This window comes from Micromys minutus, assembly GCF_963924665.1.
Source record: "Micromys minutus genome assembly, chromosome: X".
NCBI classification, from domain to species: domain Eukaryota; kingdom Metazoa; phylum Chordata; class Mammalia; order Rodentia; family Muridae; genus Micromys; species Micromys minutus.
The window spans coordinates 26,262,424-26,289,285 of NC_137970.1; the positions used below are offsets into that span (position 1 = coordinate 26,262,424).

Here is a 26,862-nt window from a genome sequence, read left to right on the forward strand (position 1 = left end):
CTATGCTCCTTGTGAGCATATGCATATATGTGCATGCGTGTCTTCATATGTGTGTATGTGTGTGTGTGTGTGTCTGTCTGTCTGTGTGTCTTCGTGTGTGTGTGTGTGTTGCCAGCTTGGTGACAGCATGGATGTCTAAACATGCAGTAGAAGCCAGAGATGAAAACTGGGTGAGTTCCTTAGCTGTTTCCCACCCTAATTTCTGAGACAGAACTCTCACTGAAAGTAGAGCTCACTGATTTAGCTGGACTGGCTAGCCAGCAAACCCCACAGCCGTTCCTGTCTCCACCTCCCCAGTGCTCACATTAGAGGGGCATTTCTTTGGAAGATCCACGTTAACTGCACGAAGGTGTTCTACAACACCCTTGGAGCTGGACGCGAAAATGGCTGTGAGCCTCCCAACATGGGACTCTTGACTGCTGAGCCACCTCTCCAGCCCATGGCCACTTTGTTTGCTTGTTTGTTTCTTTTGAGGGGATCAGACTTAGCTCCTTATGCTTGGACAGCAAGCACTTTAGCAACTGAGCCATCTCCGCAGCCTCTCTCAAACTCATCTGCCAGCTTGGTTCTCTCTTCTAGGCCTGATCCTGCTTCACCTGACCCTTATATTGGACTGAGCCTCCTACTCTGCCTTCCCATGAGCTCACCACATTCACTAGTCTGCAAGCTCATCACAGCACACGCATCTCTGCAGCAGATGTGTCCGGCCCTCCCAGTGCACCTTTACCGTTCCTTGATGTTGTCACCTTCTCACGCTCCCATTACCTTCATAAGTCTTACACAGGTGGCCCACAGTACACGTTAGCTGAGCTCAGGTGAGCTAATGGTATATATATATATATTTTGATAAATCCTTCTCATTTTTCGTGGATGTTTTTGGAAGACATTCCAGGAATGGCAAGTGTGTCAAAGTTCCTCTTCTCATCTTTCTAAGCTAAGAGAATGGCCTCTGATGTGCAGTAGGTGTGGAAAAGGATTCCCTATGTTTTACAGCCAAAACATTCTTCTCTTTTTAAGAGCACAGTAGCAACTTCAATACTTTACAGCACATTTGACTTAAAATTTTAAGATATGTGAATTACTTATTTCCTATAAACAGTAGTAGATTAAATGCTTGATGTGTTGATATATAAGCAGCGTATCATTAAAGTCTAATGCTTCAAGTAAAACACATTATATCTGGCACTAATCTGACTAATCACATTTAATATAAGTTTATCAAACATTAAGGATGTAATCTAGTCAAGTTGAGGTGCTGTATTTATAGGTATTAGCTTGATACCATGTCATGAACCTCAGTTATTAATGCCGCATGCAGGAGCCTGAAGGCAACATTGTGAAGCTGACATGTAATTTTGCTTTAGTTAACAAACCTTTAATATGTTCCTCAGGAAAGACTCATTACATTTTTAAAAGGCAAGCCTTGGCAGCCATCAGAGTGAGGGCAGTGAAATGCTAACACATCCACTTGCCTCCTTCATGAAAGGTAATCTCTTGGTTTTTTATGGCTTTCTTGTTTTTTTTATATTGGCCTTTTAGCCTAAGTTTCTCTGTAAATTTATAAGCCTCAACAGTAAGGCCAAGGATATATGAATGCTATAGACTGTAACTTCTGACTTTAAATGCACCTATCTGTTCTTCTGTTGTCGGCAGAACAGGGCTTGTCAACACTAACGGAATGTACTTCCTAGGTGATTAGGTCGTCAGGGACATCTTGAAGAAATAAGAACATCTGGCACCCTTAGTGTACACCAACAACGGTATTTCTGGGGTGAATGGGCTGCCCTGGGCAAGAGTAACCTTTTGTACAGCTGATTTGAACAGATCTTGACCACTGTTTACTTGAACATTCCTAACTCCAAATGAAGTGCCAACTATGGCTGCCTACCATAGGTCAAGCTCTTTGAAGTTGCTGGATGCATATCTTTGGTGTCCTCTTTTTTTTCTAAAAATACTGGCAGCCTACTTTTGCCTATTCTTAACACCAAATCAAAGCCAAGTGTTTGCTTTTGTATGGAATGAGGCTGAGCATCAGTTGGGACCACCTGGCCTATTTGAAGCAGATCCTATAGAACAAATAGCATCAAAAATGAGATTGGAGTACACAGAGCATGCTGAGGACCACACCCATCTGAACCTCAAGGTCACCTATTCAAATAAACTCTGAATGTGACATATATTGTATTGGTAAATTGTCATGTAATGTTTGAGGATACTGAGAAACTAGCTGAAAGTGGCTGGTCCCCCAACTTCAGATCCAAATGTGTACTTCTAGAAGCCAGAAACAGTCTCAGGTGTTGTTTTTCCCCAGATATCATCTACCCTATTTCTTGAGACAGAATCTCTCACTGGGACTCTAGGTTTTCCAAATAGACTAGACTGGCTGGCCAGTGAGAACCAGGGATCATCTTGTCTCCACTTCCCCAGTTCTGGAACAGCAGGTATATAGCACTATGCCCAGCATTTCTATGTGGGGTTTGGAGGTTGAATTTGAATCCACATACTTGCACTGCAAGCACTTTATGTATTATCTCCCCAGCCCATATCTAAGTCTTTTATACAGGCCACTCTAAGACACAAAATCCCTATCCTTTTTGTTTTCTTCCCTCTCTCCATATATTCACATAAGCAGAATTAATCCTCTTTTTTTCTCTGGCTAATTATGGGACTTTTATGTATGGTCTTTTTGATTGTTTCCCATGTCATATTACACTACTGATGTCACTGGCTTCTTTCTGTACCCTGTGAGTTTTTTTTTTAAGCTAGTGGCTTTATCTTATTTACATTATATATCTAACATATACAGTGCGCACAAAGCAAGTACCTAATGACTGAATGAAGAGAGAAATGGGAAATGTGTTTTTGTTGTATTTTTTATTATATACTCTGTATTTACATTTGAGATGTTATCCCTTTACCCCACTGCACTCCAATCCCCCCTCCCCCTCCATTTGCCTTCACATAGATGCATTCCCTTCTGATCCCCCTCTCCACCCCATTGCCTTGTCATTCCCCTGCATTGGAACAACGTGTCTTCCCTGGAACAAAAGTCTCTTCTCACATTGATGCCAGACACTGCTATCGTCAGCTACATATGCAACTGGATCAATAGGTCTCTCAAAGTGCGCATAGAGGTTGGCGTCTTACTCCATGGGAGTTTTAGAGGGTTTGGCTGGTTGATAATGTTGTTATTTTCCCATGAGGTTGCAACCCTTCAGCTCCTTAGGTCCTTTCTTTAGCAACCTCATTGGGATCCCCAAGTTCAGACCGATGGTTAGCTGCAAGCATGCTCAACCATATCTATATGACTCTAGCATAGTCCCTGAGGGGGCATCTCTGTCTGGTTCCTGCCAGTAAGTACATTTTGGGATCAGCTACAGTGCTTGGATTTGGTGACTGCGTATGTGGTGGATGCCCAGCTAAGGTGGCTTTTGAGTGATCTTTTCTTTAATCCATTTGTCTATTTGACCTTGCATTTCCTCCCATGAGAGTTTTGTTCTCTTTTCAAAGGAGGACCGAAGTATCCCTATTTTGGCCTTCCTTTTTTTTTTTTTGACCTTCATAATATCTGTGAATTGTTTCTTAGGCACTGGGTATTCAGAGCTTTCTCGGGCCAGTATCCAATTATCAATGAGTGCATACCATGCGTGTTCATTTGTGACTGGGTTACCTCACATAGGATGATAGTCTCTAGTTCCATCCATTTGCCTATGAATTTCATGAAGTCATTGTTTCTAATTGCTGAGTAGTAGTGCACTGTGTAAATGTACCACATTTTCTATATCCATTTATCTGTTGATGGACATCTGGGTTCTTTCCAGATTCTAGATATTTTAAATAAGGATGCTATAAACATGGTGGAGCATGTGTCCTTGTTATAGGTTGGAGCATCTTTGGGGTATATGCCAAGAAGTAGAATGGCTGGGTTTTCAAGTAGTACTGTGTTTAATTTTCTGAGGAACTGCCAGACTGACTTCCAGAGTGGTTTTACCAGGTTACAACCCCACCAACAGTGGAGGAGTGTTCCTCTTTCTCCATATTCTTGCCAGCATCTGATGTCACCTAAATTTTGATCTTAGCCATTCTTACTGGTATGAGGTGGAGACTCAGGGTTGTTTGGATTTGCATTTCCCTGATGATTAGGGATGTTGTGCATTTCTTTAGGTGCTTCTCAGCCATTCAATGTTTCTCAGTTGAGAATTCTTTGTTTAGATCTATACACCATTTTTAATAGGATTATTTAATTCTCTATAGTCTAGGTTTCTGAGTTCTTTGTATATATTGGATACTAGTCCTCTATCACATGTAGCATTGGTTAAGATCCTTTCCCAGTCTGTAGGTTGACGTTTTGTCTTCTTAACAGTGTCTTTGGCCTTACAGATGCTTTGCAATTTCATGAGGTCTTATTTGTTGATTCTTGATTTTAGAGCATAAGCCATTAGTGTTCTGTTCAGGAAACTTTCCCCTGTGCCTATGTGTTCTAAACTATTCCTGACATTCTCTTCTAATAGTTTCAGTGTACCTGGTTTTATGTGGAGATCTTTGATCCACTTGCACTTGAGCTTTGTACAAGGGGATAGGAAAGAATCAATTTGCATTTTTCTGCATGCTGACTAGCAGTTGAACCAACACCATTTGTTGAAGAGGTTGTCCTTTTTCCATTGAATATTTTACGCTACTTTGTCAAAGATCAAGTGACCATAGGTGTGGGGGTTCATTTCTAGGTCCTCAATTCTGTTCCATTGATCTACCTGCCTATCTCTGTACCAATACCATGTATTTTTGTTTTGTTTGCTTTTTTTAAACCACAATTGCTTTGTAATATAGCTTGAGATCAGGAATGATGATTTCCCCATAAGTGTTTTTATTCTTGAAAACAGATTTCGCTATTCTAGGTTTCTTGCTATTCCAGATGAATTTGCAAATTGCTTTTCTCAACTCTATGAAGAATTGAGTTGGAATTTTGATGGGGATTGCATTGAATCTGTATATTAGTTTTGGCAAGATGGCCCTTTTTACAATGTTGAGCCTGCCAATCCATGAGCATGTGAGATCTTTCCATCTCTTCTGAGATCTCCTTAAATTTTCTTATTCAGAGTTGTGAAGTTTTTGTCATACAGATCCTTTACTTGCTTGGTTAGGGTCACCCCAAAGTATTTCATAGTCGTTGTTACTATTGTGAAGAGTGTTGATTCTCTAATTTCTTTCTTAGCCTGTTTATCCTTTGAGTAGAGGAAGGCTACTGATTTGTTTGAGTTAATTTAATAGCCAGTCACTTTGATGAAGTTGTTTATTAGTTGTAAAATTTCTCTGGTGGAATTTTTGGGGTCACTTAAGTATACTATCATATCATCTGCAAATAATGATATTTTGACTTCTTCCTTTCCAATGTGAATCCATTTGGTTTCTTTTTGTTATTTAATTGCTCTGGCCAGGACTTCCAGTATTATACTAAATAGGTAGGAGCAGCTTTGTCTTTTCCCTGATTTTAGTGGGATTGCTTCAAGATTCTCTCCATTTAGTTTGGTGTTGGCTACTGGTTTGCTGTATATTGCTTTTTACTATGTTTAGGTATGGGCCTTGGATTCCTGATTTTTTAAGATTTTTGTGATGAAGGGGTGTTGAATTTTGTCAAATGCTTTCTCAGCATCTAGTAAGAGGATCATGTAGTTTTTGTCTTTGACTTTGTTGATATGGTGGATTTTGTTGACGGATTTCTGTATGTTGAACCATCCTTGCATCCCTGGGATAAAGCCTTCTTGGTCATGGTGAATGATTGTTTTGATGTGTTCATGTATTTGGTTTGCAAGAATTTTGTTGAGTATTTTTGAATCGATGTTCATGGGAGAAATTGATCTGAAGTTCTTTCTTTGTAATGTCTTAATGTGCTTTAGGTATGAGAGTAATTGTGGCTTTGAAGAACAAGTTGGGTAGTGTTCCTTCTGTTTCTATTTAGTGGAATAGTTTGGAGAGTATAGGTATTAGTTCTGATAGAACTAATGTCTAATAGAATTCTCCACTAAACCCATCTGGTCCTGGACTTTTTTTTTTGTTTGTTTGTTTGTTTGTTTGTTTGGAAGGCTTTTGATGACTGCTTCTATTTATTTAGGTGTTGTAGGACTGTTTAGTTGGTTTATCTGATCCTCATTTAACTTTGGTATCTGGTATCTGTCTAGAAATTTATCCATTTCCTCCAGATTTTCTAGTTTTGTTCCGTATAGGCTTTTTTAATAGAACCTGATAATTTTTTGAATTTCCTCAGTATCTGTTTTTATGTCTCCCCTTTCATTTCTGATTTTGTTAATTTGTATACTCTCTTTTTGCCCTCCAGTTAGTGTGGCTAAGGTCTTATCGATCTTGCTGGTTTTGTTGATTCTTTGTATAGTTCTTTTTATCTCTATTTGGTTGATTTCTGCTGAGTTCGATTATTTCCTGCCATCTACTTCTTTTGGTTGTATCTGCTACTTTTTGTTCTAGAGCTTTCATCTGTGCGGACCTGCTAGTGTATGCTCTCTCCAGTTTCTTTTTGGAGGCACTCAGAGCTATGAGTTTTCCTCTCAGTACTACTTTCATTGAATCCCATAAGTTTGGGTATGCAGTGGTGTCATTTTCATTAAATTCTAAAAAATTCTTGATTTCTTTCTTTATTTCTTCCTTTTCCAAGCTATCATTGAGCAGAGCATTGTTCAGCTTCCATGTGTATGTGAGTTTTTTGTTGTTTTTGTTGTTATTAAAGACCAGCCTTAGTCCATGGTGATCTGATAGGATGCATGGTAGTATTTTGATCTTCTTTTATCTGTTGAGGCCTGTTTTGTGACCGATTATATGGTCCGTTCTGGATGTGGTACTGTGAGGTTCTGAGAAGAAAGTATATTCTTTTGTTTTTCGATGAAATATCCTCTAGATGTCTGTTAATTCCAGTTGGTTCAAAACCTCTGCTAGATTCACTGTGTCTCTGTTCAGTTTCTATCTCGATGATCTGTCCATTGATGAGAATGGGGTGTTGATGTTTCCCACTATTATTGTGTGTGGTGTAATATATGCTTTGAACTTTAGTAGAATTTCTCTTATAAATGTGGGTGCCCTTGTATTTGGAGCATAGATTTTCAAGATTGAGAGTTCATCTTGATAGATTTTTTCCTGTGATAAGTGAAAAGTGTCCTTCCTTATCTTTTTTGCTAACTTTTAGTTAAAAATCTATTTTATTTGATATTATAATAGCTACTCCAGCTTGTTTCCTGGGCCCATTTGCTTGGAAGGTTTTTTCCTGGCCTTTTACCCTAAAGTAGTGTCTGTCTTTGTCTCTGAGATGAGTTTCCTGTATGCAGCAAAATGCTGGATCCTGTTTAAGTATCCAATCCAATAGTCTATGTCTTTTTATTGGGGAATTGAGTCCATTGATGTCAAGAGAAATTATGAAATAGTAATTTTTTCTGTTATTTTTCTTGTTAATTGTAGATTTAGGTTTGTGTGCTTTCCTTCTTTTGTTATCCTTGCATGATTATTATTATTATTATTATTATTATTATTATTATTATTATTATTATTATTATTATTATTTGCTTTTCCTTGGGTGTAGTTTCCTTTCTTGTGTTGAATTTTTCCATTTATCATCCTTTGTAGGGCTGGATTTGTGGACGGATATTTTGTAAATTTGGTTTTGTCCTGGAATATCTTGGTTTCTCTATCTATGGTGATTGAGAGTTTTGCTGGATATAGTAACCTGGGCTGGCATTTGTGTTCTCTTCTGGTCTATATGATGTCTGTCCAGGATTTCTATCTTTCATAGTCTCTGCTGAAAAGTCTGGTGTAATTCTGATTGGTCTGCCTTTATATGTTACATGATCTTTTTCCCTTACTGCTTTTAGCATTTTTCTTTGATTTGAATCCTTGTCGTTTTTACTATTTTATGTTGGGTAGAATTTCTTTTCTGGTCCACTGTATTTGGGTTTCTGTAGGCTTCTTTTATCATGATCATCTCATTCTTAAGAATAGAGCAGTTTTCTTCTACGATTCTGTTGAAGATATTTACTGTGCCTGTTAGTTGATATTCTTCTCCCTCTTCTAATCCTTTAGCCTTAGGTTTGGACTTGTCATTCTGTCCTGGATCTCCTGGACATTTTGGGTTAGGAGCTTTTTGGGTTTTGCATCTTCTCTAAATGTTTTATGTTTTCAATGTTGTCTTCGTCCCCTGAGATTTTCTCTTCTAAATCTTGTAGTCTCATGGAGATGCTTCCATCTGTGACTCCTGATTTCTTTCCATCTCCAGGGTTGTCTCTTTTTGTGTTTTCTTCATTGTTTCTATTTTTGTTTTCAATTCCATTATCTTTATGGTTGTGTTTTCCTGTAGTTATTTGAGTGATTTTTCATGGTTTTCCTGTAATTGTTTAAGGGAGTTATTTATGCACTTCTCCAAGATCTCTATCATCATCATGAAGGATGATTTCAAGTCTGAGTCTTGTTTTTTTAGTGTGTTTGGCAATCCACTACTTTCTGTGGTGGGAGAGATAGGTTCTGATATTGCCAGGTTGTCTTGGTTTCCATTGCTTAGGTTCTTTCACTTTCCTCTTGCCATCTTGTTATCTGTGATTATAGTTAATCTTGTTGTCTCTGCATGAAGCCTGTCTCTCCTATGGATCCTTCTGCTTAGGATGGAAAGCGTTCCTGCAGCTTTTCCCGAGCTCCCAGGGACTTGTGCATAGGCGGGTCACCCATCCAGATGCAGTTGGGCCAGGTCTGGACTTTGGCCGGAAGTGTGCACCCCCGTTCAGTTCTTGCTGCTTGAACCGCAAGAGTTCTGTGCAGGTTTTCCCAAGGTAGGACATGGGTAAAAGTTGACTCACCCTTCTACTTAGGATGGCAAGCATTCCTGCTGCTCTTCCGAGCTCCCAGGGACCCCTCTGCTTAGGATGGATAGTGTTCCTGCCACTCTTCCGTGCTCCCAGGTTGAGTGGGGGTGGGGGCTGAGATGTAAATGAACTATCCAAAACTGTTTTGAGTTGTGAAGATAGGACAGCTGTGTGGCTCTGGACAGAAGTCAAGATGCTTCTAGTCCGTGGCAGCTGGCATGACTCCATGAAAGGGGAGTTTTCTGAGTTTGTTCTTGATGAGCAGTAGCAAGCAGAAGAAAATACTGAACCCCTAAACTCTATTTTCTATAGCACATTTCAATATGTTTCTCCCTAGTAACATGTTCCCTCACTTCCTCTGTGTCTACACAGTGCCCCATTAGAGCAGTTTTTTTTGTCTCTTGCCCCACCTACCTATAGCAATGTGCTTCATTACATTTTCAGAGGAAAAATTCAACCATAATACAATATAGTGATTGTCATCTTTTAAAAGGTAGCATTTTAACGTCATTATTATACCATCTAATTGTGTTAGACCCTAAAAGAAAAATCATTGTAAATAAAAGCTAATAAAAAAGCTAGCAAAACTAAAAGTCACAGGGAGCTGGTATTATTGTAGAGTGCTCAAAGATAATGGTCTAGGTTGAAATTCCAGAGCAGTGAGGATGGGTTTGATTGGTCTATTGATTGGTTGATTGATCGAGAGTAGTCAAGCCGGGCCAGGTATGTTCATGGCACTGGGGACCTAAGGTAAAAGAATGGGAAGTTTAAAATGAGCTTGGGCTATGGAGTGGGCTGGGAAATGGTTCAGCAGTTAAGAACAAGTACTGCTCTTACAGAGGACACAAGTTCAGTTCCCAATCACCCACGTCAGGCATCTCACAGCTTCCTCTAACTCCAGCTCCAGAGGATCCAATACCGTTTTTTGTCCACCACAGACTCCCATCCCTCACACACCTCCCCATACACATGCATATATACACATAATTAAAAATAAATAAATCTTTAAAGTAACAGTCTTGGATTGCTAAAGCGATAAATTATATTAGGGTTCCAGAATCTGCTCAAAGAGGAAGATCTACTTTTTATTTTTTTAAACTTTTGCTTATTTTATTATAGTACACAGATCTGCATTTCTTGAGATCCAAGAAACATCAAAAATTTTAACTTTGATCTTAAAAATACAATATTGAACTTTTAATTTTTGGCGATCTAATTCAGGGATATTAGAATAAAAATCATCTATCTACAATTTTTGTCTTGATTTATAATCAACAAATAACTATTAAAGTCGAGCCGACAGAAGTACCCCGGATCATATTATATACAGTGTAGGAGTAACATCTCACCTGTGAGGGAGATCCAGTGTGCTGCATGCGTATGAAGACTACATGTCAAATCGAAGCACCTCCTATGCCCATTCTGCTGACCATATTTATACCAAAGGATACTGATGAGAAAGAGCTCTCACTTGTCAAGGTGACATGGTCAAGGGAAGTTTGTTCTTAGCGCAGATGAGCTCACGATACTGTCCCCTAAGGGACCTGGGAAACTGTCCTCCAGGGACTGTAGTCCCAAGAAGCAACCTCTTAAAATACCTTCTCTGTACCTAACATATCTTACCATTATGAATGTAGATGTTAACTGACATGTTGTGATTTTACAGTCAGTTTTCTAACTATTTCTAAGTCACATAAAGATACAAAGAGGCATATGTGTACTTCAGAGATAGGGAATGCTCTTATTATCATTCACGAGGCCTTGTGCATATCTGATCCCTGGCCTTACAAAATGAGTAACACTGAAAACGTTACTACTAAATCACTGTTACCTTCTGTTGGAATGTGGTAGGGGGCACACACTCACACTGACCCAGACTTGCTATTTTATTATTTAATTCACAGCTAGGTAAACATTATAGAAGTTTACTTTTTTCTGTCATTTAAAAAACATGATCAATTAGAAAGGCAGTTTTGCAATAGCTATTTGCAAAAACAGACACCAAGGTTTAGACCTATTCAGTGGCACACTAGACTTTGAAGGGTCAGAAGAAACATAAATAGAAAACATTTGGAATATAAATATGTGACAGAGACATTTATGTTTGGCACCACCTTAAAAAATCGGGTAGCATTTTATTACTTCTCAGTTTGTTGGAAATTCTAAAAATATCTGGCCATTAATTATTTCCTCTTCCTCCAGAGGAAAGTGATACACGGATGGGGGATGGGTAGTTCAAAAGCAATTGATTGCTCTCTGCTTTTTCTCATAGGGCTGCAAGTGAGTAGTTGCTAATGCCCACTAGCACCCAGTGTGCTTCATCTGCCTTTGCATTTGAATCCTACTAAGAAGCAAATAGTGAATTACCATGGGAAGATGGGGTTTCATCATAAACCATCATATACCATTTGCATAGTTCTACTATGATAAAAGTCATAGAATTATAAAGATATTAATACATCTTCTCTTAACTGTAGCAGACTATTAAAGCAGTCTATCTTGGATGTGTTAGTGTAAACTTAGCAGGAAATAAACAGCCAATAGCAAAACATTATCTTTAAAAATAGGTTAATGCTAAAAATAATAGCTTTAAAATTTTGTTAAAAAATAAGCCTAATAAACAAGAATACAAATTTCAGTTCAAAACTTCGGATATTTGAAATGCCCTCTATCTTGCATACAGCAGAAAATACACATTTCATAGTTTTCACTATTACATATAAAGATGAGGTACTGTTATACATAGTTGGATATATTCACACAAATAGGCATTTCCATCTCTTCTGCAGGCTAGAGGTTGTTCACTGGTTTCTGAATGTCAAAGTGTACATAAAAATAAGTCTTCTGAAGGAGGAGCATAAGAAAAACCAACAAACGTATTGTCTGCCTCCAGAACACTGGCGTTCACTAGAATGGTCAGAAGACATGCACACAGAATAAATAGGGAACCGTTTCTTCAGTGAAGATGGCATCAAAGTTTCTGATATCATTTGGTCCAGCCACATTGGGGTTAAACGGCAGTGGGATCTTCTTCTGCACAAGGTCAGTCCAGCTGAGTGACTCAAAAAAAGGATAATTCTGGATTTTGAGAAAGTCTTCTTTGGCATCAAGTCGATTTTTTTTCTGTTTTTATCTAGGAGTTCTTTCAGAATGGACCAGGCTGTAAGGCTCACTCCTGGTCTCAAGTTTAGGGGCTTGTGAAGAATATTATCATACATTTCAGCAGCATCCCGGCAGTAGAAAGGAGGCAGCCCATACAGCATCTCATACAGAACAGCTCCTAGGCACCACCAGCCCACAGTGTTGTCATAGGGCTGTTTTCTAATCACTTCAGGTGCAAGGTACTCTGGTGTGCCACAAAACGTTGTGGTGGTATCAGAAATAGCAATTCCTTCTTTGTAAAGCCCAAAATCTGTTAAGACAACATGTTCTATTAAATCCAAAGGAATATTTTCTGGCTTTAAGTCTCTACACACTCTTTTGATGGAGTGCAGTTAACCTAAGGTACTGCTAATCTCAGCAGTGTAGAACCTCGCTCTAGGTACAGGAAAAGACCTTTCTCTTTGTAGGTGAAAGAAGAACCCCCCCATTAATAAAATCCAGAACAAAATAAAGCTTTTCAGTTGTTTGGAAAGAATAATGCAATCCAACCAGAAATGGGTGCTTCACCTTTTTCAAGAGCACACTGCGTTCAGCCATAATATGCTTTTGCTCTTTTCTGTTAAGAACTAAATTTTTTGTAACACTTTGACAGCATAAAACTTTCTATCCAGTTCTGTTTTTCAAGAAGAACCTTGCCGAAGCTGCCCTTTCCAATGACTTTTAAAAAATCGAGGTCACTTGATTTAGCATGAGGATTTCTAGTTGGTCCCAGGTTGATGATTCGTGAGGTAAAATGTGGCTTTGGAGTACATTTTTCATCCTCATCTTCAGGTGGGTCTGACTGATGTCTCGGGTTGTCCATTTGAAGGAACGCTTGGACATCTGGAAGGTTTAGAAGTTCAGTCCAGTATCAAGGCAGGAGCATGGCAGCATCCAGGCAGGCATGGTGCAGGAGGAGCTGAGAGTTCTACATCTTCATCCAAAGGAAGCCAGGAACAGACTTAACATTTACTTTTAAAATGTCTATTTGATGTTTAATTTGACATTGAATACTATACTATATTCTTAGCATGTTTACATTTGTATCCATTTTGCTTATGCTGAAAATCTTCACTTCAAAGACATTAACAACTGGACACATTTGTTTCTTTAATAATATATACAATGTAGTGATGTATAGTATGAACATAAACAATAAAACTTCAAATCTTGAAATCTGACAAAAAATTCCTTTTGTCTTCAAACCATAAGCATATCTACAGCTATGGCAATTATGTTTAAAATCCCTTAAAGACTCTATGTCCTTCTCTGTTTTGTTATATTGCTGACTTCTTCGTGCCGATTTTAGATTCTTCCTTTGTTTCTGTCTATTTCCTCTCACATATACCCTTTTCCAGTTTAACATGGCATCCTAAATATGTAACCATGTCCATATTTTAAAAGAGAGAGAGAGAACAATCTAAAGTTTATATACCCACGTGTAGCCCAAAGGGAATGCTTGTTAAATACCTACAGATCTAGATTCTTAGGCTTGAGAAGCTGCAACACAGTTCTGTTTCCAAAACATATGTACAGGGTGGGAGGGAGGATTCCTTCCTAAGCAGGCTCTCTTTTGCTTGCTCTCTAGACCAGCTGAAGCTTGCCCTGCCAGGCTCCCTGTGTCAGAAACCCACTGCCCCACCTAACCCCTGCCAGGAAGAGAGTATTTGTCAGGCTAGGTCCATGAACTTTCTGGAAATGGAAGGCAAATAAACAAAACAACAAAAAGGCATGCATACATTACCCATCTTCCACGTGTAGTCACTTTAAAATGCTACTTGGGAAACTAATTCTTTTGAGCTTGGGAAAGAAAGGGCAGCTCTCATGGAGGAACAACACTGCCCACATCACTGAAAGGACAGAGAGAGGCTCGGATGTGCAAAGCTTAAGGGAAGAGGTTCATGGCAAAGGCACAGAATAGAATCCAAGAACTCAAATTTCCTCTGAAATGAGAACAGAGTTAGAATGCAAAATGGTTGGAGTAAATTATGTTAGATATATCACAAAATCCTTTGGTAATAGGACTTTTTAAATAGAGCCATTCAGCCCATTCAAAAGGAGACTATGTTGTGTGTGTGTGTAAGGCACATGAACATTGTCTACGGGTTTAGAAGGGGCATGAAAATAGCATATAGAGGACTATATAGGACTTCCATATAGAACTTACTCTTTCCAACACACACATGTGGGAGTATATAATCAACTTATTCATCCTAAAAGACTCTCTAAGGTAGGTACCATGGTCATCTCCATTTTACGGCTTTAGAAAACTGAGGTTCAGCCAGCTTAAATAAATTCTCCAATGGGTTTCGGTAGTGAGCTAGCCTTGAACCCTGGCCATCTGGCTCCAGACTGTCTTTCTCTGACCTCCTCAAGGTCTGTTTTTGACATAATGGAATGTAGAGCAGCAGGAGTCAAATAGAGGCATCGAGGGGGAACAACATTGTGTTCCAAAAAGAGCTGGCAATAAATGTAGTGGACTGGCTGGCTTGATAAGAACGGAATGGGGCTTGGAAAACTGCATACTCTCATGAAGCAAACATGCAATTGTGTCCTTTCAAATGTGACAGAAAGTATTCAAACCATCCCATTTCTTTCTCCTCTCCGATTTCAACATTTACTTCAGACTACGTTGTCCTGGCCGAATTTTGCTCAAAATTGGCTATGGCATTTCAAGGGCTGAATAAATGCTTAGACACAAACAATCTGGGAAAAAATGGACACAGTTACCTTTGGGTGTATGAAAAAGATGGTTTTGATAATTGTAAAGCTTATGGCATTACAAGGCACTCTTCACATTTTTTTATATACATAAGTATTCAAGTCCAGAATCCTTAAGTAGGGTTTGCTAGAAGTCACTGGATTGAACCATTTAACATTATCTACAAGAGTGAAACCAAAATTCCTAAAGATGAGCACATTCCCCTTGCCCATTACACAAGAGTGATTCCTGAGCTACAGCACTGAACCACCCAGAAGCCTCTTAGACCCCTACAATCTCAGATCCCACTGCAGATCTGCTACACAAGAATCTCCCGTTTGTCCAAATCTGCCAGGCAATCCATATGAATAGTAAAGTCAAGTGCATTGCAGTAGTCACCAAATTTTCCAGATAGTTTAACTCTAAAAATGGAAGTTGTTGGTGAGCCTATGTTGATTTTAAATAGACCAATCTTTTGAAAGGTATACACTCAGCATCAAATTGTAATCTGGCTTAAAATTATTTTTTAATTTAAAATTTTTCTATGTATGTGTGCATGCGTGCATGCATACATGTATTTAGACATGTGCATGCGAGCACACATAACCTCAGAGACAAGAATAGGGTGTCAGATCCCATGGAGCTAGAGTTACAAGTCGTTATAACCACCTGATGTGGGTACTGGGAATCAAACACAGATCCTCTGTAAGAGCAGTTCATGTTCTTAACCACTGTTTCTGTAGTCCCCAAATAATCTTCTTGATGCCAAGCTATCTTTGGTATGTCCTTATGGTAGCTCTAGACCATTTCTGTCCTTACTTCAAAGCAGATTAATTACCTTTTAACTGCAAAAAAATTCTTTAGCATTGATAGCACACATAAACCTTCACCCAATTTCTATCCAACCAGATATAAAACAATCAAAATATTAACATCAACAGCTATCACTTATGCAGTGTTTACAAAACTGAGCCTTGAAAATCAAGTAATATTCTTAAATATGGTTGTGAGCCTAGCCTTTAATGGCTGAGTCATCTTTCCAGCCCTCAAATCCTATTTTTAAGAACACACAGTCCATACATCTAGTACATGGTGAAGTGTGTCAGCTGGTCTTTTTCCAAAGTTCATACAGGTAGCCACGGACCAGAAGTGCTTTTAGAAAATCAGTGCTGCTCGAGGTTCTGATAGGTCCTTATAAAAATGCTCTCAACGGCTGGAGGGACGGCTTGGAGATTAAAAGCACTGGCTGCTCTTCCACAGGTCCTGAATTCAATTCCTAGCAACCACATGGTGGTTCATAACAATCCATAGTTAGATCTGGTGCCCTCTTTTAGCCTGCAGGCATACATGCAGATGGAACACTTTGTACACAATAATTAATTAATTAATTAATTAATTAATAGCTCTCAAAATAAAGACCGATTACTAACTCTGGAGAATATAATATACTTCAAAAATTTTATTCAACAAAATGCAATAAGCAAGGCCAGCAGCTACTAGCACATCATTTCACAAAGGTAAAACATTATATTTTGACTCTAAGCCCTGGTTGAAATTGCAACATCATATAATCTGCAGCTTGGGTGTGCTTTAAAATGCCCATCTGTCAATAACTGGAGTGGAATTCAACCTCAAAACTTCCTTGAGTTTTCTATAAATGAAACACCATTGCAAACTCTAAGAATTCGTGACTATTGTTTGTAGGGCACATGGAACATGTCACCAGACCGAAGAACTGGTAAGGTTGAAGCAGGTTCAAAAACCTTGGGGAATCTCAGAATTCAGAACAGCAGGTGATGGAATCAGCTTCCATTCAGGCTCTACCTGTTCTAGAACATATAACCATGACATGCCCTGAGAAGACCATGACAACCAGGATTGTAGCATAAAAACCAAGAGTTCTCCATGCTAATGGGGTATCCAGATAGGCCACAAGTGTTTAGCTAGTGGACTTCCCTTCTTGGGCATCCCTTCCTTCAGAAGGCATTTAATCCTGAGTAAGACAGATGGATTCATATTTGCCATAAAAATAAAGCAGTTTGGACAAGTAAGGACCATCTTCTTCATTAAGGATCGCCACTGAGGGAGGCCTTCATTGTAAAGAGCCATGCCTAAGTCTTCCAGAGAAGGCCTTCTCTCTTTCAGCCCCTCATTATTTTCTGCACTCTCTTGGAACTAACCTGGATTCCACTCCATCTTGGGCTCAGTCACCTCTTTCCTGCTGTTCTCACCTTGGAAAATCTGACTGCATTCTGCCTTCCCTGAGTAGCATGCCAGCAGCACTCAGCATCCCAGCAGTGAGGCAGACACACAGTCCGACTTTTGCTTGCTTTGATTATTCAGTAACTCACCAATTTGATGTCTCTTTCTTTTTTTCTGCAGACAGGCACATTATTTGGGGATATTAGATTGGGTAGTTTTTTCACTGTATATCCCAGCCTGGTATCAAACTCATGATTCCCCTGTTTCAGCCTACCTGACACTGGAATTTCAGTCTTATGTCATCATGCATTCTAAATAGAATTTCCCAGACAATTTTAACAGTCTCAACCAGACAAAGTCTTGAGCTTTGGTTGAAGTGGACTGGGAGCCTCCTACCTTTCAACATCTACCTCAATGTCCCTAGAACTTCAGAGTCCTGGAAACAGATAATAGAAGAAAAAATACATAGGGATAAAGTTTGCCATTTCACTTGTGTTCTTGTCTGGGGCACTTTAATGACGGTCTCTGGCCTTTTATCAGAAGAGCTTACAAGGTCTTAATGCTCCTCTTCACAATAATGAAAGGGGGAAGGTTTCAGGCTTGATGAACAACAACAACAAAAATCAATCACAGAAACACAAAGAAACACCATTTCCAACTACACTACAAACACTCTTTTATCCTTCAATTATTTCTGTGTTTACTAGAAACACAAATAATAGCAAACATATACCTATATGTGTTTCAAATCAAAAACTGTGGTTATAATGCAGAATAAACAAAAAAACCTAGCAAACAAGCAAACAGTTTGTCCCAGACAACAATCCAAGCCTACCTGGCAACTATGCAATGTGTGTTGTTGAGTAATTATAGTAGCAACTGACAAGCCATAATTCTAACATGCACATAATATAATCAAACTATACCAAATGTCATAGTTAGCTGAAACTATCAACTTGACACCACCTAGAGACATCCAAGAAGGGAAGCTGAACTGAGGAATTGTCCAGATCACATTCCTCAGTCGGCATATATGAGGAAGATTGTCTTGATTGTCAATTGATGGAGGAGGGCCTAGCCCACAGGCAGCACCATTCCCTAGAAAGGAGGTCCTGGGCTCTATAAAAAAAGCTAGCTAATGTGCTACAAAGCTTTAGTGATAAAAGTACATGGTATTGGCACAGAAACATATACATTGATCAATGAAATCACATTGAAGACCCAGAAATAAACCCACACACCTATGGACACTTGGTTTTTGACAAAGAAGCCAAAACCATACAATGGAAAAAAACAAAGCATCTTCAACAAATGGTGCTGGTCTAACTGGTGTCTGCATGCAGAAGAATAAAAATGGATCTGTATTTGTCGCCCTGCATAAACCTCAAAGTCCAAGTGGATCAAGATCCAAAACATCAAATCAAACAGAACAGAAAGTGTGGAATAGACTTGAACTCATTGGTACAATAGACAGCTCCCTGAACAGAACACCAATGGTTCCGGCTCTAAGATCAACAATTGATAAATGGGACCTCATGAAACTGAAAAGATTGGGAAAGGGTCTTCATCAACCCTATATCTGACAGAGGGCTAATATCCAAAATGTATAAAGAACTCAAGAAATTAGACACCAACAACCCAAATAACCCAATTAAAAGTGGAGCATGGAGTTAAACAAAAAATTCTCAACAGAGTAATCTCAAATGGCCAAGAAACACTTAAAGAAATGTTCAAAGTTCTTAGTCATCAGGAAAATGCAAACCAAAACGACTCTGAGGTTCTATCTTAGAACAGCTAAGATCAAAAATTCAAGAGATAGCACATACTGGTGAGGACGTGGATCAAGGCGAACACTTCTCCATTGCTGGTGGGAGTGTAAACTTGTACAACCTCTTTGGAAATAAACTTGGCAGTTTCTCAAAAAACGGAAATAGTTCTACCTCATGATCCAGCTATACCACTCCTGGGTATATACCCAAAAGATGCCCCACCATCCCACAAAGACACTTATTCAACTCTGTTCATAACAGTTTTATTCGTGATTACAGAAACTAGGAACAACCCAGATGTCCCCCAACTGAAGAATGGATAATGAAAATGTGGTACATCTACACAGTGGAATATAATTCAGCACAATGGAATATGATTCAGCTATTAAAAGTAAAGACATCACAAATTTTGCAGCCAACTGGATAGATCTTAAGAATATCATCCTGAGTGAGGTAACCCAGTTGAAGAAGGACATCTTTGATATGTACTCACTTATAAGTGGATATTAGCCACAAAATACAGGATACCCACGCTACATTCCACAGACCCAAAGAAGCTAAACAAGAAGGAAGGCACAATGAGGATGCTTGCATCTCACTCAGAAGAGGGAAAAATAGTCATAAGAGTTAGGTGGAGAGAAGGAACTGGGTAGGAGAGGGAATGGGGAGGGGAATGGAGGGGTTCAGGATCCTGTAACGGGGGGTGGGGGAACAGTTGGCATAGCCGGAATGCCATGAGAATGAGTGGAAATCTGCAACTGATGTGGGGGGGGGGGGCAAGGAGCATCTTCAGGAAAAGACAGAGACCTGGGATAAGGGAGGGGTTCCAAAGACTCAAGGGGGGTGTCCTTATCTGTGTCTCACAGCATTGGGGCTATGGAACCTGAAGAGGCCTCCTCCTGTAAACAGTCAGGAACCCCAATGGATCAATAGGGACACCAACACACTCACAAAGCTTTTGACCCCAAATCTATCCTGTTTACAAGAATTCTAAGGAAAGGGGATTGTAGTAGAGGCTCAGGGAACTGTTAACCAATAACCTGCTCAACTTGAGGCCCATCCCATGAGCAAGCAACAATCCCTGACACTATTAATGATTCTCTGTTATGCCTGCAGACAGGAGTCTAGCATGGCTGTTCTATGAGAGGCTCTACCCAGCAGCTGACTGAAACAGATGCAGATACCCACAGCCAAACATTGGACAGAGGTTGGGAACTATTATGGAAGAGTTGGGGAAAGAATTGAAGGTCCTGAAGTGGATAGGAACTCCACCGGAAGACTAACAGAGTTAACTAGCATGGACCCCAGGCAGCAATCTGAGACTGAACCACCAACCAAAGAGCACATACAGGCTGGACTGAGGCCCCTGACACGTATGTAGCAGATGTGCAGCTTGGTTTTCATGTGAGTCCCCCAACAACAGGAGTTGAGGATATCTTTAAAGCCATAGCCTGACTGGAATCCGTTCCCCAACTGGGCTGCCCTGTCTTGCCTCAGTGGGAGAGGATGCACCTAGCCTCACAGAGATGTGAGGTGTATACCCAGGGTAGCCCCCACCTGAGCAGAGAAGGGGAGGTGAATGGGGGAAGGGTTGTTGGAGGGGTGACAAGATGGGGATAATGAGTAGACGTAAAGTGAATAAGTAAAAATTAATAAATAAATAAAATAAAACTGAATACTAAAAAAAAGAAACTAGTTAAGCATGACCTGAGATAATTAGCAAATGATATTCCTGCACAGTTTTTCATTAAGTTCCTGTTTGGCATCCTTCCCTGATTTCCCTCTGTGATAAACTGTGACTTGTAAGCTGAACTAAACCCTTCTTTCTCTAAGTTGCTTATGGTCAGTGTGTTTTTCTCAGAACAACAAAGAGGAAGCTGGAACACTTAAGCTGCTAGTTCAAACAGTCGTAGGTGCTAGTTGTAGGTGCTCACTGAGCGAATGAATAGCAAAGCAGTTTGAAATATTCTGATTGCCAGATGCCACATCTCCAGGCCCCTTACCAGATTCCCTTGGCTACTTTTACCCTACGCTCCAGAATCAACCAATGAATGACTGTGGGAAGGGCACATGAAAACCTTGCTATCTTGTCTGGGGTAGGTCAGAACAATGCTGCAACATGCTGGTCCTGAAGGGTCCCCAGTGAGTTCTGTTTAAAGCTATTCTCTCGTAGACTTCGCCTGAGACAGTGATCTTGCTTAGCATCCTTCCTACCTTGTCCGGTTCTCTTTCCTGTTTCCATAGGAGTACTTCCTTTAAAAGCATAGGCACAGATGCCTGCATCTCAGGGTCAGCTTCTAGGCACCACCACCTACATGGTTCTATGACCAAGCTCACCAGTATCACCTATTAGCTGCTGTGTGGATCCTTTGACTCCCAAGAAAATTGTTCCGGTTGGCAATTACTATAATACTTCTCATACCACCTTCCAAAGTTGATTTTTATTTCATTAAAAAGTGAGACCCTAACCCAAACAGTATAAAGAAAATATGCAGCATATGTCCTATGCAAGTTTAGTGAGTGGCTAATTTTTTAAAAAAGATTTCATTTTGTATTTATGTGTCTGCATGTGTGTGGGTGCCTGTGGAAGTCAGAAGAGGGGTCAGAACCTCTGGGACTGGAGTTATATATAGGCCGTTGTGTCTCAGTGATGGTGCTGGGAATCGAACCCAGGTCTTCTACAAGAGCCGTAAATGCTCTTGAGTGCTAAGCCATCTCTCCAGCCCCAACAGTTAATTTTGTCTTAAAACCATGTAACTCTGCCATGTGCTTTCCTTGATCACAAAGTAGGACATAAACTATTCGCAGGAATCTTTATGGGGTGAAATTGGTCCCAGTTTTTGTTTGTCTCTTAAAAGCAGTAACTTTGTAGTAACATGGAGTTAGGATTCAAAGTATTAAACTGGACTAAAAGAATGTTACGAAATAGGGTAAATCTGCACATTATTATGACACGCCTAGAAAACTGCTTTTCAGTCAAATTCTTCATATGAACATAATTTTTTATAAGAGTTCCAACTCTATGAGTTTGCACACAGGAAAAAAATTTCTGGGTCCCCTGAAGTCACACGTATCCTGATATCTATGAAGCAAGTCTATTCACTGGGACACGTACTATGATAAAATCAGCGAGAGCTGATGATGAAGCTAGATCCACCTTGATATCACTATATACTTCACGTTTCAGAGACACACAACAGGCATGACCTACCTTTATTCCCAAGGCTTCTCCTGAAATGACAGCGACTGTCACACCATCTTTGGTAGGTTTCGGGATCTCTTCACTTTTCAGCTCCTGGTACTGAGGCTCCACCATCTTTTCTGAGCGTTTCAAATTCACCCATAACTGTAAGCCATGAGCTGGCTCCTCTGAGCAGGGCATCTCAGCATGTAGAATGCCCCGACCTGCAGTCATCCACTGAAAATACCAACAAGAAGCCAAATGGAACACATCCTCAAACAAGCCTCCTCATGCAACAACTACACCATGGCAAAGTGACACATCCAACCGGTGGCATGGTCAGAGTGCCTGGACATCTCAAGAAATAACAAATGTCTATAACAGTTTCTGGGGGCTCTTTCAAGTTAACAAACCCTCCCTTATTTTAAATCAAAGTATCAGAATTGAAATTCCTACAAGGGAAAGAATCATCTCTGTGATACCCCTGAGCGTCAGACTGAGCTACGAGATAAGGAGTTGTAGCCAGATTGTATGTCAGGAGGGCAAAAAGCAGTATTGAACAAGGGAGATGACAGTCAACAATGCAATTATATTGTTGCAACCCAACAGGGGGATGTAAAGTTGGGAATAAATCTTCAGGATTGTCCTGAAATTAGCAAAGAGTTATCAGGATTGTCCCTGACTAGGAAGCACAACTTTGGGTAAGTCAGTTTCCTGACACAGAGTGCAATTCCCAGGGAAAATGTAGCATCAAACACTCACATCAGTTGAAGAATGTTATACGTGAGACTAGATAGACATGGGGAAGCCCTCAGTATCTCCTACCCTGGGAATGGTAAGCTTGTACCTCTGGGCATACAATGACAGTAATGGAGCCCTCACTACTGAGAAAAGCAGTTGTTGCCTCTGGCTGTTAAGTAGACTCTTCAAGTGCTGTTTACATATTTGAGAGCAGGCTGGAGGCCCGTTCCAAGCACTAGCCACAGACACTGAGGAAGCAGGTTTGGAACATGATAGATAAATTTTCTGTTTGTCTTAGCTTGACAAGACTCTGAAACATGGACCTAAGTACAGGGTGTTTGGTTGGAAAGTGATACAGAAAGCAAAATGGAGGAAGTAGGACAAAGGGAAAAGGCAAAGAGGTGAGTACATGACCAAGTTAGAGCTGTGGAGGCCGGGGCTTAGGCCTTCTGGGAACCATGTAGATAAACTTCGGACTTATCACACAGAAGACAGGGGCTATTAAAACGTTTAGATTCCACATGGCATCCATTAGTGACCAAGAGCCTCCGAGAGACACAACAACACCTGCACAGATGGGAGGGGCTGTGCAGGTATAGGAACTGTCATCACCTGAACTCTGAAGAGGACCATCAGCATCATCTTTCACCCAGCCCTTGGAGACGAAAAAAGAACTAACAACTACTCAAAGTCATTAGTGCCATCATCCCTGTGCTTGGTAGATACTGTGAAGAAAGACAAGAGTTCAACCAGCGTACATGAGGTGGCTTACCTGAGGGTTCAGCCATTAGGCTGAAACCCAAAGGAGGCACAGACTAGGGGAATGAAATAGGATGATGATAATGATGATGATGAGGAGGAGGAAGAAGAGGAGGAGGAGGAGGAGTGGTCCATACAAAGAAAACAGCAGACCGAAATAAGTATAAGGACCTGAAGTCTAACTACATCTCTTTTCATTCTGACTGACAAGGCTGACTGAACCTTCTAAGGGAGGGATCCAGTGTTTTCCATCTGACAATAGCTAGAGCAATTGGTGTTCCTCAAAGACCTCTTCCTATTTTTAAAGCAATTTCCTACTTCACTAGAACTTCCTCCATCAGTATTTTTATGTTCTTTGAAAAAAGTACATATATACAATGTATCTTAACAATATCCAACTCAATTCTTCCCATTTTTTCAATCTTGTGATTAACCTTTTAGATAAAGCGTAGTTTGCCAATGCTTAAACTAGCCTACCCATTGGGATTGGATGGGAAGAACGTGGTTCTCTTTCTATCCTCATCACTCGCTAACTCCAAGGATTTTCCACTAACTCCAATACCTTTTCACTTTTCAATACCGTTAAAACCCCATTCTCTCCTTTTAAAACTGGGATGTAAAATCCGAATGATCTCAAAGAGGTCCAGCAGATGAAAATGTTAATCCAAAAGATGCTGTGCCATTATTATCCTAGGCAAATGGGCAGTCTGTTTTGTTATTATTGTTAAGGTCATTTTCCTGAGATAGGATCTCTTTATGGAATTCAGGCTGATCTTAAACTCTTGATCCCCCATGCCCAAATTACAGAATCATAGACATAAGCTGCCATGTCCAGGTCCCAGCCGTGAAATCCTAATGGTCCAAGTGTTGACTAGCACCTACAGAAGCAACCTGATGGTGCAAAAAAGCAGAAGTCACCAATTCCACAAGCAGCACATGCCCTGGTATTCTTGCCTATCTCTATGGGTTAACCCCATTTTGTGTTCTGCTCTACCAGGAGTTTCCTTTGTCTTTTATGACAGCATTTTCCTTATGCTCTTGTTTTTACTTTCATTTTCCCTGAAACACAATGATCCAATCGGTATACTTTGCATCCCGGAAAACACATAAATGGTCTGATATAGAGCCACTACCTACACAACTGACTAAAATGGCCTAAGCAGTTCCAGGGGATTTAAATTATAATGTGTCACACACAGAAGCAATATGGCACACAGTCTGAGTTTGGGTTTTCTCTCTTTTTTTTTTTTTCCTGATAGGGTCTTACTATGTAACCCTGGCTTTGCTGAAACTCACTATGTCAATGAGCCTGGCTTCAAACTCACAGAGACCCACCTGCCCCTGCCATCCTGAGTGCTGAGATAAAAGTGTTCCACCTTGCCTAACCTTGGGTTAGTGTGTTAAGTGACAACATTGAACCATGCAAATGAACTGAAACATAAATAATAAATTGTCGCAAACGCGAAACATAAGTAGTGAAAGACTGAATTGAAATGGTCTTCGGCTGCTGAATTTGGCAGTGAGAACATCACATGTGACCACTAGTTGAAGAGCTTCAATACAGGTTCAAGGGGAGGATGCAGACAAAGCAACCATAACTTCTATGAATTGGGAAAGAAATGGCAACTGGGACAGAAACTCTTGGTTACTCTTGGAGTGAAGTTTAAAAGAAATGAAAACTAGGTAGCCACTACAAACTGATGAGGGATGACGAGATGGCTCAGAGGGTAAAAAGCACTGGCTTCCAAGCCTGGCAACTCGAGTTCAATCCTTGGGATCCACTTTCTCTAAAAGGATAGACCCAACCCCCACAAGTTATCCTTTGACATCTATACATGCATACACATACAAGTAAAGAAGTGTAACAAAATATTTTGAAGATTTCATTTGATCTCCAGCAAAACACACACACACACACACACACACACACACACACATACACACACACAGTGATTGAGGGGGTCAAGAAAAATATTGGAAGAGAACATGAGAGATCTGCGTTGGTTTCCTCCCAGAATAGAAGACTCCACTGAAAGATGACAATGGCAGATAGTGTTCTCAGCCTGATAGAATCTGGAATCACTCGGAATTTGATGTAGGGTATTATCTTGATTGTGTTAACTGATGGATAATACCAATCTTGAAGGGGGACAGGACTATTCTTCTGGTTGGGCATCCTGAACTGTATGAAATAGAGTGAGGCAAGCACTAGCTTGCCTTCATTGCTCTCTGTTTCTGATTATAGATGTGACATGACCAGCTGCTTCAAGCTCTAGGTGCCTTCCTTCCCTGCCATGGTGGACCATACCTTTATTGTATAGCTAGACTGGTGTTCATGCCCTTGGAAAACGCAGAAGAGACTCTCGTGGTCAGCTTTGGGCCCCAAACATGTTTCCCTGGTAATACTGCAGAAAGAAAAGCATGGGTTTTGCCCCACCTCAAGATACTATATGGCATGGTGGCAGTTTGTTGAGACCCATTAAGGGAAAACTACATCCTCCCATCAAAAGAATGGCATCTGAGTTCTACCCCTCGCCTTGGATGGAGACATGGCATCCTGATTGTCTTAAGGAACATTACATACAGTTTTTCCTCCCTTAAGAATTAATCCAGTTGGGCCTGTCAATCACTTATCTACAAAACCACCCCTCAAGAAGGCAAATTCACCAAAAGTCAGGCTAAAGAGATCTGAGGGATTAAGTATCCCCCCTCTCTTAGGTGAAGGTTTATAGAACCTTACTAATACTAAACTTACCTACTTTCTCAATTCTAACTCCAAAACGACTTTCCTTTTCTTTCCTTCTACTTCTGATTTGGATATAACCAAAAGCCTAAGCATGCTTTCCCTAATACTCTGGAGTTTTTTGCTCCTCTCCCCTTCCAAACTCCATTGCTTGCCATCCTCCATTGCCGAACACGCTGACTTTCTGAGATCCTCACTCAAAAGGATCTGACTTTCTCTCAGTTTCTCCACCTTCATCTTTCTGGTAGCTGCCAAGTCTCACAGCTTGTACTGCTGGTTTTCCTATCAAATGCTAATAAACACGAATTCTGACTCTGTTTTTAAATCCTTTATTGATGTGACTAAAAACCAGCAAAGAGACCCTTGTTTTTTTGTTTTGTTTTGGTTTGTTTCGTTTTGTGGTAATACTATGAACTGTGAACTAAAAACAACTCTTTCTCCTTTAAGATGCTTTTGTGGTTTTTTTTTTTATAGCAACAGAAAAGAAACTGAAACAGGAGAAATCATAGTTATTAGAGAAGTGGGAGAGAGGGTTAAAGTACTGGCTAGGTCCACACAAAACTTAATACTTTCAGCCAATCAGCAGTTCTCTGTCGTGGCAGTACCTGTAGGTCTCCTGGGTTCATTTTACCAACATGTCCACAGAAGTCTTCATGGGCCATGCTGCCTCCTTCCAGAAGATAAGACACCTTTCAAAAAAAAAAGTTGATCCTTTGACTGCTGTACAATTAGATTGGTTGCATTTGTTATTATTAGTGTCAGTTCCACATTTATTT

The 26,862-nt window shown here is 40.1% G+C and overlaps 1 protein-coding gene and 1 pseudogene across 3 annotated transcripts in view; both read right to left on the minus strand.

Moving 5' to 3' along the window:
* Nucleotides 1-26,862, minus strand: part of PIR (pirin) — a 105,484-nt gene that overhangs the window by 43,796 nt on the left and 34,826 nt on the right. For both annotated transcript variants that reach the window (XM_080909775.1, XM_080909776.1), the window contains 2 exons: nt 26,692-26,775; nt 21,874-22,080 (listed from right to left, as the gene is read on the minus strand). In XM_080909775.1, coding sequence (XP_080765901.1) covers nt 21,874-22,080; nt 26,692-26,775 — 291 coding nt within the window. The remainder of the gene's footprint in view (nt 1-21,873; nt 22,081-26,691; nt 26,776-26,862) is intronic.
* On the minus strand, nt 11,668-12,858 carry LOC308415768 (serine/threonine-protein kinase Sgk3-like; annotated as a pseudogene). The gene has a single exon. The product of its transcript is annotated as a serine/threonine-protein kinase Sgk3-like (transcript).